The sequence below is a fragment of the Rhinatrema bivittatum genome, unplaced genomic scaffold (genome assembly GCF_901001135.1).
Source record: "Rhinatrema bivittatum unplaced genomic scaffold, aRhiBiv1.1, whole genome shotgun sequence".
Taxonomy (NCBI): domain Eukaryota; kingdom Metazoa; phylum Chordata; class Amphibia; order Gymnophiona; family Rhinatrematidae; genus Rhinatrema; species Rhinatrema bivittatum.
Genome location: NW_021821172.1, coordinates 3069 through 16379, shown reverse-complemented (window position 1 = coordinate 16379; position 13311 = coordinate 3069). Strand labels below are relative to the sequence as shown.

Below are 13311 nucleotides of genomic sequence, written 5' to 3'. Positions count from 1 at the left end.
TTAGAACTCCTGAGTCTGAGTCCTGACTGATGCTGAGCCTTGGGTCAATCTTCTGGTGCTTCAGTTCACACAGCTGCAATATGGCTGTACTGCTGGATGTAAAAGCCCTGGACATTTTAATGCTACTATCCTGGAAAGGGATTTAGTTCAGTCAAATTCTTTTGTCTTTGAAAGGATCTGAAATATATCTATTTTGATAACTTGGTCAGTTATTTTGTTCTTTCTTCAGCTGTTATTTGTGGTTCACCTCCAAATATCGAGGGCGGAACGCATTCAGGATCAGAAAAAGAAGAGTTCCGGTATTCTTCGGCTGTAACGTACAGCTGCACTTCTAACGAACTGACACTTATTGGAGACGCATCAATTTATTGCACCCAGTATGGGAACTGGAGTGGAAATCCACCGAAATGCAAAGGTGACTAATAAACCGATGTTGAGATCTGCCTGTATGTATAGAGAGATATAAATATATTTCTATTTCCAGAAATTGCTTGTCATAAAATTCATTAATAACAAAGAGTGACTGGATAACAGTGCAATATTCTGCATGCCTGCTCATTTCAAGCTTGCATTTTCTTTCAATATAACATTTAATTGTGTATTTATTGATAGATATCCCTCCCCCTCGCCCTCTCCATATCAATGTTTCAGTTCAGTTACTTGGCTACTTGAAAAACTTTGATTATACAGTGTGAAAAAATCCCCAAAACAATTTTTTCAACTAACTACTAGTCACAGCAAGCCCATTGCACTGCAGCAGATGATGTGGTGGGGTGTACATACCACATCCTTCTGTGGTGCACATGGTTATGCATCACCACATTACGGCTGTGCGATGCGCCCCAGACAACTGGATAGACAGCAATTATTTTAAATTATAAAGAGATGTAGGTCAAGTAAATGCCCAATCAGATCACAAATCTTACGGCATCAGGAAAGTTTGCTTAATAAAATTTTCTTAGAATTCGGAAATATTATACTGCTAATTGCTACTGAGTGGGGCAAATATGTAGAGCAAACTTATACACTAATAGTCTTTGAATATGGCACAATGAGTGTAAATATTTGTACGTACATGGGGACTTGCCAGGTTCTTGTGGCCTGGTTTGGCCTCTGTTGGAAACAGGATGCTGGGCTTGATGGACCCTTGGTCTGACCCAGTATGGCATTTTCTTATGTTCTGTTTCCCCTTTCTCTTACTGCAAAATTTACATCTCAGCATTTCGACAGATGTAGGGACCGGAGGGGCTTTTAAGGCCTTTAAGCAGTTGTCTTCTAAATTTTGACACATACAAAAAGATGTTCTTAATTGTGTGCAGCTTCAATCAGCTCTGGCTTGGATACATCAGATCAATGGACCTCTCTAGTCTCTTACATCTTTAGAAAATTAAGTCACTGAGTCTTGTCCTTAGACTTAATAGGGACTTTTTGTTAGGAACTTAAGTATATAGTAACTTAGCTCATCTCCCTATGGAATGAGGATTTGCACTTAAACTTAACCAATTATGAATGTCACAAAATTTGGATGCAAGCATGTAAGGTTTCCATCTGCAGCAAAAGGTCTGAATTGTTTAATATCTTACATGGCACCCACAGCTTGTCCTTCAGGTTGGTGTGAGCGTGGTGGATAGGTGGAGGCAGAACTCTTATGTACATTCCATGAAGTTAGCAAGTAGCACATTTAAGACTAATCAGAGAAAATTCTTTTTCACTCAACGCACAATAAAGCTCTGGAATTTGTTGCCAGAGGATGTGGTTAGTGCAGTTAGTGTAGGTGGGTTTAAAAAAGGTTTGGGTAAGTTCTTGGAAGAGAAGTCCATTAATGGCTATTAATCAATTTTACTTAGGGAATAGCCACTGCTATTAATTGCATCAGTAGCATGGGATCTACTTAGTGTTTGGGTAATTGCCAGGTTCTTGTGGCCTGGTTTTGGCCTCTGTTGGAAAAAGGATGCTGGGCTTGATGGACCCTTGGTCTGACCCAGCATGGCAATTTCTTTGTTCTTATGTACACTTAGAGGCCTGTGTTCAGCTGATATCTGGCCAAGGAACTTAGCCAGATAAACATATCTCGCTAACTTGACCGAGCTTTTTAGCAACACAGCTGAATATACTCTGCTAATAGCTGGATAAGCTTATCCGGCTAACGTTAGACCAGCTGAATAGCAGGTCTAACTTAGTCGCACAAGATGGAATATTGGTGCTTATCCGTCTACGTTAGCCAGATAAGTAGTTCTGTCCTGCACGGCCCCTGTCCTGCCCATCACTTAGCAAGTCATTTGTAATCTGGATAAGAAGTTACCTGGGTAAGTGGTAGCCAAATATTGAAACACTACTTAGCCAGATATGTCTGAACATATCTGACTAAATATCAACCTCTTAGGGTGTGGGTAATGTCGATTCCCTGACTTTCCCTGCTCAGCATATGGGCAGATCTTTTTCTTTCTTGTAACAAAAAGTTGGTGTATCATTGAATACATGCCAGGCACTTGGTTGTCTTGCACTGAAAAAATAAACTTATTTTTTGCGGAAAGATTTGGATGGCTCTGAAAAAATTGAAGTCTTTACTGGGCTTACTGTACAACTTTCTGTAGTTGTTCTCCCCGAATACGTTGAGTCTGCAGTTAGCTGTATATGTTACGTATTCTGTACCTGCATTGTTTATATCTATGGTTTGCAAGGCTAACCGGTGATTCATCAAGCCAGGTTAGGACCCTAATGCGTGTCTAATCGTGTTTATTGTGCGATACACCTGATATTGTGCAGCTCCCTGCCCACATACCCTCCCCTGTTACAATGACCTTCTTTGCATGTGATTTCTATGCATGAATAATGCAAATGCAGCTGACTGAAAAGGGTGGTCAGCCACAATAAAATATCTGCACCTATTTGAAATGCGTTAGATGTGTGGCAAGAGACCCGGGACACTAATGCGGGTCTGAAGGCTCCTGCTGCGCATTTAAAGAGGCAGAAAAAAAAAAAAAACCCCAGGGAGATTGAGCTGACCTCTTCTCAGTTTGGGGCTATCAGTTCAGGCAGTCCAGACACTCCCAAAAATTTTTTAAAGTTTTAAATAAATAAAAATGCATGGTGATGGCCTCATGGGGTCCCCCTGCACCTGACCCCGCCCCCTACCTTAAATTGAATCCTGTGTCGGGGCTGGGTGCATCCTTGCACCAAGTCTGGTCAGTTCCGTTTTCCAAAGTGGCACTGACCTGACCTTGCCTCAGCCGTTGGACTGGGGCAAAGTCAGGTCGGCGCCATTTTGGAAAATGGTGCAGACTATTCTGGGTGCAAAGGTGCACTCGGCCCTGATGCGGGGTCCAATTTAAAGTGCAGAGGGGATAGGAGGGTACTACACTTTTTGGGGGGGAGTGGGTATGGATTTGATGTCCTGTGAGGTTGGGGGTTGCCATTGCGTTAAAGGGCCACTCGCTGCGTGTTTTGTTTTATTTTTTGTGCCCTGGTGTTTGGGCCTGGTGCATTGCGGCTGCATGGCACGTTCTCCTCGTTTTTTTGGGGGAGGGGAACCCGTTATTACGGTGACACTCCCTCGTAATAGTGGGATCCCTCCTGCAAGAAAACATCATGGCTTAGTGTATCTGGGGTAGGTTTGGCTATGTACTGACTATCTTTAAATAAAGAGTTGTCATTTTTTTTCCATTTCAGTTGTCAGTTGTACAGATCCAGTTGTCAAAAATGGGAGGAAGATATCTGATTTGCGCCCCCCTATAAATACAATGTTTGCAGTTCAATTTGAATGTAATCCTGGCTTCACTTTGAGTGGCGATTCTTTAATTAAATGTGACGAGAATAGTAATTGGTATCCTCCAGTTCCACTTGTCAAGTTGGTAAGTATAAATGAGACTCTGATACAGTAATTTAGAGGCTTAGCGTTTTTTGTGGAATCCTATTGAGCTGACTTTGCATTGCCAGGTTTCTCACAGGACAGCAGGGATGTTAATCCTCACACATGGGTGACATCAGGGTGAAGCCCAATCACAGATCACTTTTGGCAAAGTTTCTAGAACTTTGACTGGCACCTACTGGGCATGCCCAGCAATGCACTGACCCTGCAGCCAGCAGGGTCCCCCCTTCATTTTTTTTTTTTTTCTGTGGCAGCAGTAGCCACGCGAGTTAAGGAGCTCTCTAGAGATTCCTGACAAGAATTTTCCTCATAGAACTTATTTAAAAAATTTAGAAAAAATTCTACCCCATAGGGGTCCCCTATCAATTCCAAAGTCCACGGTTGTAAGGTAAGGCATTACCCTCATTTGCGGTTGATTCCTGTTGGGTTTTCCCTTTGGGGCCTACTGGCCATCGACCGCACCGCAGCTAAATTTTTGTCTAAGCCATGGCGTCGGGTTTTCGTTGGTGCCCCGATTTGTCTTCGGACAATGTCCATCACAGACCCGCATAGAGTCTGTGTGTTGTGTTTGGGGTCGAACCACAACATCTTAACTTGCACCAAATGTGCCCAAATGACACCAAAGGGCCTTAAGGCCCGCTCAGAGAAGATGGAGTTTCTTTTTCAGGCAAAGCCACTGACTCGGAGTGCTTCGACATCATCTGAGCCGGTGCCATTGACCTCTCACCAGCAGCGAGACACCGCTGCTGTCCACCTGGCACCAACTACTCCGAAAGCGTAGACTTCTTCCTCTTCGGCTCTGGAAAAGGACCGAGGAGAGCATCATGAGAAGCGTTGACACCATCATTGGAAGACTCAGTCCGCTGATCCAGGCAAGCCCTCGGCATCGACAGAGCCACTGACAAAGAAATCCCGTCCAGAGAAGGCCCCCATCCTCCTCTGCGACTGGGTCATAGAGGCGTTCCCCACCTTCTTTGGTTCAGGGAGCCGCGACTCCACTTTCACTGGTGGACCCTCCGGCTACGCCAGTGCTGCCTCCTACTCCGGAGCTGGGGATCCACGCCCCAGGTTTCCGTGAGGAATTGGATCTGATAATCCAAGAGGCCATCGGAAAGGCACTGCAGGGCTTCCAGCCTCCATTGCCGGCACAGATGCCAGCTCCAGCCGATTCCCATGGCGCTCCTACCTCTACTTGGCAGACTGGATGCGTTGATCGGTGCCCTTCCACCAGTGGAACAGAGGATACCGATATGTCCAACGCCTTCCACCCCGATTCCCTTGTCATCGGACAATGATGAAGTACCAAGGCCGGAACCTATGCCCGGGCCGTCTGGGGTCTTGCCACAGACTTGCCCATCGATGTCACCAATACCTTTGATACTGCATCGTCCTCAATCGGTGCCTCCTTCGATGCCTAGACCGGATCCTTCAGGATTGACACCATTACTTCCCTTTGGAGATCCTATGGGAGCATGTGATCAGCCTTATGATCCTTGGACCGATGATTCTTCCCAGAATTCTGATGATCTACCTTCAGAACCATCTCCACCTGAGAGAAGACGTTCTCCTCCAGAGGACCTATCCTTTATAAAATTAATAAAGGAATTGTCTGAAGCTATACCATTCTAACTTCAGACGGAAGAGGGCTCCAAACACAAGATGGTGGAAGTGCTCCAATTCGTAGATGCACCCAAGGAGATCATGACCATACCCGTTCATGAAATCCTCTTGGACTCGTTGAAGAGAAATTGGGAGCATCCAGGATCTGTACCACCGGTGAATTGAAAAACAGATGCCACCTACCTGGGTACAGTCAGCCCCTGGTTTCCAAAGCCACAGCTGGATCACCATTCTGTGGTTATAGAATCAGCCCAAAAAAAGGCACGACGTTCTAAACCTCATTCTTCCATACCTCCAGGGAAAGAACAGAGGTCCCTGGATGCATTTGGCAGTCGTGTTTTCCATGGCTCAATGCTTATTTCTTGCATTGCTTCTTACCATTTATACATGACCCAGTATAACAGGGACCTATTTAAAAAGATCCAAGAATTTTCTGAGCCCTTACCCGACCAGCTTCAGGATCAACTCAATACCCTGGCTCAGAAGGGTCTAGATGCTGGCAAGCATGAGGGTCCGTGCTGCCTATGACATTTTTGACCACTGCTTCTAGGGGGTCCGCAGCAGGAATTAGTGCATGAAGATGGGCATGGCTGAAGTCTTCAGACTTAAGACCAGAAGTACATGACCAGTTGGCTGACCTGCCCTGCGCTGGAGAATAATCTCTTCTGGGACAAAATCCAGGAGACTGTAGCACAGCTCAAAGACCCCCATGAGACGCTACAGCAGCTTTCGTCTGTGCCTTCTGATTTTCCGTCCACCTCTAAAAGGGCATTCCGGAGAGACACTAAGCGACCCTCCTCCTACTCTAGGTCCGACCCTCCAGACCTTACCAGAAAGGTCAGGCCAGACAATCCAGGCCTCAGAAAACTCAGCCAGCTCCTCCACCAGGCCTAGCTGCTGGATTTGACTCCTCGCTGGAGAGCATAAGCCAACCTCCTCTGCTGTCCATTCTCGTCGGCGCTCAGTTTATGCCACTTCACCAACATATGGCACACGATCACTTCAGATCAGTGGTTACTTGCTGTACTGACTCAAGGTTATAACCTCAACTTCCTGTCTGTACCAGCAGACTCCCCACCTCGGCCGACGTGGGGATCGTTTGACCACTCCTCTCTTCTGGAGGAGGAGGTTTCAAACCCTCCTGAAATCCTGGGCGATAGAACCCGGTGCCCTCTCCCAGCAGGGGCAGGGGTTCTATTCCGGTATTTCCTCATTCCAGAAAAGTCAGGGGGCATTCATCCAATCCTGGACCTACATGCCTTAAACAAGTATCTACAGAGGGAAAAGTTCAGGATGGTAACCTTGGGCTCTCTACTTCCTCTTCTACAAAAGGAGATTGGCTTTACTGTCTAGGTCTTCAGGACCGCGTACAACACACATCTCAATCACTGTCTCATCGCAAATTCCTTAGATTCCTAGTCGGGGGCCCGGGCACTTCCAGTACCGGGTACTTGCCCTTCAGCCTAGCATCCGCACCTCTAGTCTTTACCAAGTGCCTTGCAGTGGTCGCGGCCTACTTGAGGAGTCTGGCGTCCATGGCTAACCCTTATCTCGACGATTGGCTGATAAGGGCTCCAACTCAAAAGGAACGCACTTAGCCTCCTTATGTTTAACTCTCCATACATTGCTGTCTCTTGGGTTTCTGATCAACTATCCCAAGTCCAGCCTAGTTTCATCTCAAACCCTATTCTTCATAGGAGCCGACCTGGACACTGTGCAGGCGAAAGCATTCCTCCCTCAGGATCGAGTTCGTACTCATGTCCCTAGCGCAATGCCTCCAGGATTGAGATTACACAACAGCTCATCATTTCCTCATTTTACTGGTCACATGGCATCCTCTGTACTTGTAACTCCAACGGCATACCTTGCTATGAGAGTAATGCAGTGGACTCTGAAGTCCCAGTGGCTTCAGGCTTATCATTCAATGTTCTGCATTATCCATTTTACCAAGCAGCTCCGCATGTCGCTGGCCTGGTGGATGCGGCTTTCCAATCTTCAAGGCCTTCCCTTTCAAATTCCAGAACCTCAAATTATCCTGACAACGGACGCCTCCAACCTAGGTTGGGGTGCTCATATCAATGGTCTCCAGAGGAAGCCAAACATCAAATAAATTTCCTGGAGCTTCGGACGATCAGATATGCCCTCAGTCTTTCAGGATTGCCTCTCAAACAAGGCCATCCTGATTCAGACTGACAACCTGGTGGTGATGTGATACATCAACAAGCAAAGGGGAACAGGCTCCTACCTTCTGTGTCAGGAAGCTACACAGATATGGGCATGGGCGCTTTCCCACTCGATGTACCTCAGAGCGACCTACTTGGCGGGCGTGGACAATGTTCTAGCCTGCAAGTTGAGTCAAACCTTCCATCCACATGAATGGTCTCTCAACCCCAAGGTAGCAGACACAATCTTCCAACGTTGGGGTATCCACAAATAGACCTCTTTGCGTCCATCCACAACCGCAAAGTAGAGAACTTCTGCTCCCTCACTCGCAGGCCGCCCACTCCACAGCCGAGGGACGCTTTCGCCTCTCATGATCCTGCGGTCTCCTCTACACGTACCCTCCACTTCCACTCTTAACAAGACTCGTGAAGTTACGAAGGGACAAGGGCTTAATGATTCTGATAGTCCCTCACTGGCCACGCCAAGTCTGGTTCCCAATCCCCGGGACCTATCAGTTCACCGGCGCATCCTTCTAGGGAAGGATCTGCTTCTGATAACTCAGAACGGGTGCCTATGCCACCCAACCTCCAGCTCTTTCCTATGGCCTGGATGTTGAAAGATTATACTTCAAACCCCTTAACCTTCAGAGTCTGTTTCTCGAGTCCTGGTAGCTTCATGAAAGCCTTCCATGAGACGGTCTTATGTGTTCTAAGGGGAAAAGGATATGGTCTGGTGCACGTCCATGTCCATAGACCCCTTCACTTGTTCCACTGCGAAGTTTCTTCTGGACTATCTCTGGCATCTGTCAGAATCAGGCCTGAAAACCTCCTCTATAAAGAGTACATGTCAGTGCGGTAGCCACCTTCCACAACGAGTAGATGTCTCTTTCGACACAGCCCTTAGATGCTTCATGAGGTTTGCTCCACCTGAAACCTCCATTATGCCCTCCGGCCCCTGCTTGGGACCTTAATGTGGTCTTGGGGCGGCTTATGAAACCTCCGTTTGAGCCTCTCCACTCCTGCAATCTCTATCTCACCTGGAAAGTAATTTTTCTTCTCGCTATAACATCTGCTTGCAGAGTTCGTGAGTTACAGGCATTAGTCACCTACCCGCCTTACACAACATTCTACATGACAGAGTGGTCCTCCATACACAATGTAAGTTTTTACCAAAGGTAGTGTCGGAATTTCATCTTAATACAATCCATCTTACGTACTCTCTTTCCAAGGCCCCATTCAAACCCAGGAGAAAAGGCTCTACATTTCCTGGACTGCAACGTGCCCTAGCCTTTTATCTGGAGCTCACGTCAGTCCACAGGAAGTCCACTCAATTATTTGTTTCTTTCGATAACATCAAATTTGGAAATCCAGTGGGAAGACAGACCTTTCCTCCTGGTTGGTGGACTGTATCTCCTTTTGCTACCAGCAAGCAGGAATTCCGCTACAAGACCGAGTGCAAGCACCCTCTGTTAGGGCCGTGGCAACCTCAGTGGCACACCTTCGTTCGGTGCCACTTATTGATATTTGTAAGGCTGCGACCTGGAGCTCTCTCCATACCATCGCAGCCCATTTTTTTGGATAAGGCTGGCAGGCAAGATTCCATTTTTGGCCAGTCTGACCTACAAAATTTATTCTCAGCTTAACTACCCAACATCCTACCAACGACCTGATCAGGGTTTTCAGGATGCCCTCCTGCCCAAATCCACCCCTGTTTTGATCCTGTTGTGCACGTCTTTTGGTGCATTGCTCGGGCATCCTCAGCTTGCTACTTACCCGTATGTGAGGACTACCATCCTGCTTGTCCTGTGAGAAAGCAGAGTTGTTCTCACAGGACCGCAGGATGTTAGTCCTCACGAAATCCTCCTGCCATCCCGCGGAGTTGGGTTTGCTTGCGATTGTTTTATTTTTCGCACATACGTTTTGCTATAAGACAAGACTGAAGGGGAACCCCTGCTGGATGCAGGGTCAGTGCATTGCTGGGCATGCCCAGTAGGTGCCAGTCAAAGTTCTAGAAAGTTTGACAAAAGTGTTCCGTGATTGGGCTCCATATGTGAGGATTAGCATCCTGCTGTCCTGTGAGAACACCTGTTACAGGTAAGCAACTGCTTTCTTCCAGTAGCAGCCTATGGTTAGAGGAACGTCAAGGCTGTGATCCTGCTTCTCCCACAGGCCTCATTGTCTCAGGTGCAGTTTTGATTGTAAGTCTTTTTGGGCAGGGAAATAACTACAGTACCTGAGTGTTGTCTTGTGAGTAATCAAATCTAAAATCCAAATGCAATTTCAGTTTCTTTAGTTCCTTACTAAGTATTTGTAATTCAGTAGTTGATTTTGATGGGATAAAATGTGCATGGGTTCCATACTCTGTGTAAACGTTATTTTTCTGGTTAATTCCCAGGTTAGCTTGAGACGGTTTCTTGTCTGTCTCATTTATTATTCCTAGGTGTCCTTTCCTTTGTCCTCTAATACATTTATTTGCATTTTCCTATTGCCTTGGTTATTCCATTCTTACTGAAGGAAGGGACTTTTGAAGTTTGCACACAATTGCTCCTTTGGGAAACATAAATAAAGGGGCTTGTTAATAACTGTTCTATCTCCTTTCCTGAATTTTTTTTTAAAGACTCTTTGAAACCCATAAAACTTTAGCAAAGTCTTTGTGTTGCCCTTCCCAGCCCAATGCCAGCACCGTCCCTCTGTCTCCCATCCTTCCCCTGCCCCTATCTGGGCCAATTCAGCCAATGAAACCTTTTCCTCCCGCCCGTGCAGACTTCTGCCTGTCCCCATTTCCGGCCGTCTTTGTGCCAGTCTTTACATCTCCTCCACTCCCTCCCACGCCGTCGCACCTCCAGCTGCCTCTGCCAGTGGGTTCCCTGCTAGACCATTAGGATACGTATACAGTATAATGGGAGCCCTTCCTTTCTCTGCCGTGCACTTCTGATTTACTTCTCTGTCACTCTCCTTCTGTGTATATCAGGCCGATACAGTAAGGAGCGGTAGGAAGAGCTGCGTTAGTGCCGCAGGCACAGTCCGGCTCACCTACTGCTCGATACTGCATTAAAATCGCATGCAAATGCAAGCCGCGTCCGTGAAGCGTTAGGCCCGCGCAATCCATTTTACTGTATAGAGCGCTATACAGCGCCTATACAGTAACCTGGGTGCGCCGGCACCTGTCATTTCAAATGACAGGTACCAGGAAGTGGCCGGTTCTCCTACGCTCGGGATTGCCAGTCCTCTCTACCCTCCTCCCGAAGCAACGAAAAGCGAAAAAGGAGAAAAGCGAAAGGACGTGTGAAGTGTAACTTACTTTTCTTGTGCGTCTCCGGAGGAGGGCTGCAAGAAAAGTAAGTTACACTTCACACGTCGTTTCGCTTTTCTCCTTTTTCGCTTTTCGTTGCTTCGGGAGGGAGAGTAGAGAGGACTGGGGCTGCCCCGGAGACCGGCACCCATGGACGCGGCCAGGGCAGGTGAGCGAGGGCTGGGGGAAAGTTTGCCGCCTACCCTTACCCCTGCCTCTAACGCAGGGGTTAAGGGTAGGCGGTAAGTTAGCAGGTTAAACGCGCGACTAAACTGCAGGTTTAAAAAGAGATAATCGGGGCACGCGTTACTGTATGGGAGGGAATAGCTAATCCGATCGTTTACATCTCATATACATGCCGCGGGCGAAAGGGTTACCCGTTGATTTAAAGAGGCGGTAAGAATGGGTTAAAGGGGTAGTGAATCGCGGGTTGGACTAACGCGGCCAAATTGTGAGTAGAAAGCGGGTTAGGAGCAGGGTAACCGCGGCCGCACTTTACTGTATTGACCTGTATGTGATGTAAAACAGGGTATGTTCTGCTTTATCACTTTCAGTCCTGGTCTGCTCCATTTTCTAAATAGCCCTTATGTTTTGGTTACTGCCATCATTGTAAAAAAAAAACCAAAACATTAATGAGCAGGGCCCCTCTCTCCTGCAGCTGTGGCCCTTGCTGTAGAATTGTGCAGTCCCTGTCAGGGGTGAGAGGAGGGAGGCAGTGACACATTTAGCTTACCTCTTTCTCCCAGTGCTCCTCAGGTGTGCGCGAGGAGGAGGAGAGGAGCAATACCTCCGGCTGTCTCTTCTCTTGCTGCCCACAGCCAGGCATTCTTTCAACCTCCTCCTAATTCCCCCTCCTTACCTATCCCTGGTCCTCAGCTTATTTTATTGTATTCTATTTACATTGGCATTTTCTAACTCTTGTCACAGGAAACTGGGAAGCACAGTAACTCTGTGCCTTTTCAGTAAGTGGTGGCATTATGTCAGTTTTTGAATCTAGACAGTTTTCTGTGATGTGCTCTTGAAATGGTAGCAGAATCAAACAGTTTTATGTTAATATTGTTTATAAATGATAGGTAAACTCATTAAATGCTAACCGCTTCCCTTAACTTACAGCTACAACTACTCCATCTACTACACTCACTACAGATGGAAGTAAGTGACTTTATTTTCTATATTTGTGAAATATTGGGGTTCATTTGATTATACAATTAAAGCTGCAGTATTAAGTTAGATATAGCAAGGTATTCCCTTGCATAAATGAAGCAGTTGGGCCAAGAAACGTGTGATTTTGAATCTTTGTTTTGTCTAGATATTGCTAAGCTGATCACTCTTATCAAATGTTCTCCATAGCAATAGGGAAGATCAGCCACACAGCTGGGTGAGGTCATCTGCTGGCACCAAGATGGAAAAGCTCTCTTGGAGCTCAGAAAATTGAGAAGGTTTTTCTGAGTTATGTGCAGACCTAGCTGCCCAAGCCTCCTTAGTATTTATAGCAGGCAACCTTGCAGTCTAATGGAGAGGAGGGTGGGCTTGTGTGGCTGATGGCTGTGGAGAACACCTGTTACAGGTTAGCAACTTAGCTTTCTTCATGACCATACAAATGGGGACTCCCTTGGTGAGTTACATTAATTGTTTATGCTTTTATGTTGTTGGAACTTGTAACCCATATTTGTGGTAGAGGCTGAAGGGAAGAGTTAAAGGAATCGGAGAAAGTTCTTTTTTACTCAACGCACAATTAAACTCTGGAATTTGTTGCCAGAGGATGTGGTTAGTGCAGTTAGTGTAGCTGGGTTTAAAAAAGGATTGGATAAGTTCTTGGAGGAGAAGTCCATTACCTGCTATTAAGTTCACTTAGAGAATAGCCACTGCCATTAGCAATGGTTACATGGAATAGACTTAGTTTTTGGGTACTTGCCAGGTTCTTATGGCCTGGATTGGCCACTGTTGGAAACAGGATGCTGGGCTTGATGGACCCTTGGTCTGACCCAGTATGGCATTTTCTTATGTTCTTATATACATTTAAATAAACTTGACCAAAACTGCTGTCTTGACATGAAGCATTTTCTGGGCAGTAATGAGCAGGAAAGATAACGGCCTTGTAGATATCTTCTATGGACTAAGGAAGCTACCATAACCCTGACTTGATGGGTTCTTTCTTTACTATGACAATATGTAATATATTAGAGATCCAAGCTGAAAGAGTAATTTTGCAACTGGAAAACTTGCTTGACTGGGTTAAGAGATAGGAGGACTTCCTGTAGGACTCTGTTCTTTTTTAAACAGTGGTGAAGCTCTTCTGCACTCTAACGAAGGTTGAACCAGTTCATCCTTATGATTGTATGGTCTTAGAAAGTTAGTATATGTAAACT

General features: G+C 46.3%; 1 protein-coding gene across 1 annotated transcript in view; it reads left to right on the top strand.

Moving 5' to 3' along the window:
• The window catches only part of LOC115082502 (C4b-binding protein alpha chain-like), a gene marked incomplete at its 3' end in the record, with an annotated part of 80987 nt that extends 77136 nt beyond the window's left edge, over positions 1-3851 (top strand). Inside the window, exons 15-16 of the mRNA XM_029586731.1 lie at positions 230-415; positions 3670-3851. Coding sequence (XP_029442591.1) covers positions 230-415; positions 3670-3851 — 368 coding nt within the window. The remainder of the gene's footprint in view (positions 1-229; positions 416-3669) is intronic.
• Between the last annotated feature and the right edge of the window lie 9460 nt (positions 3852-13311).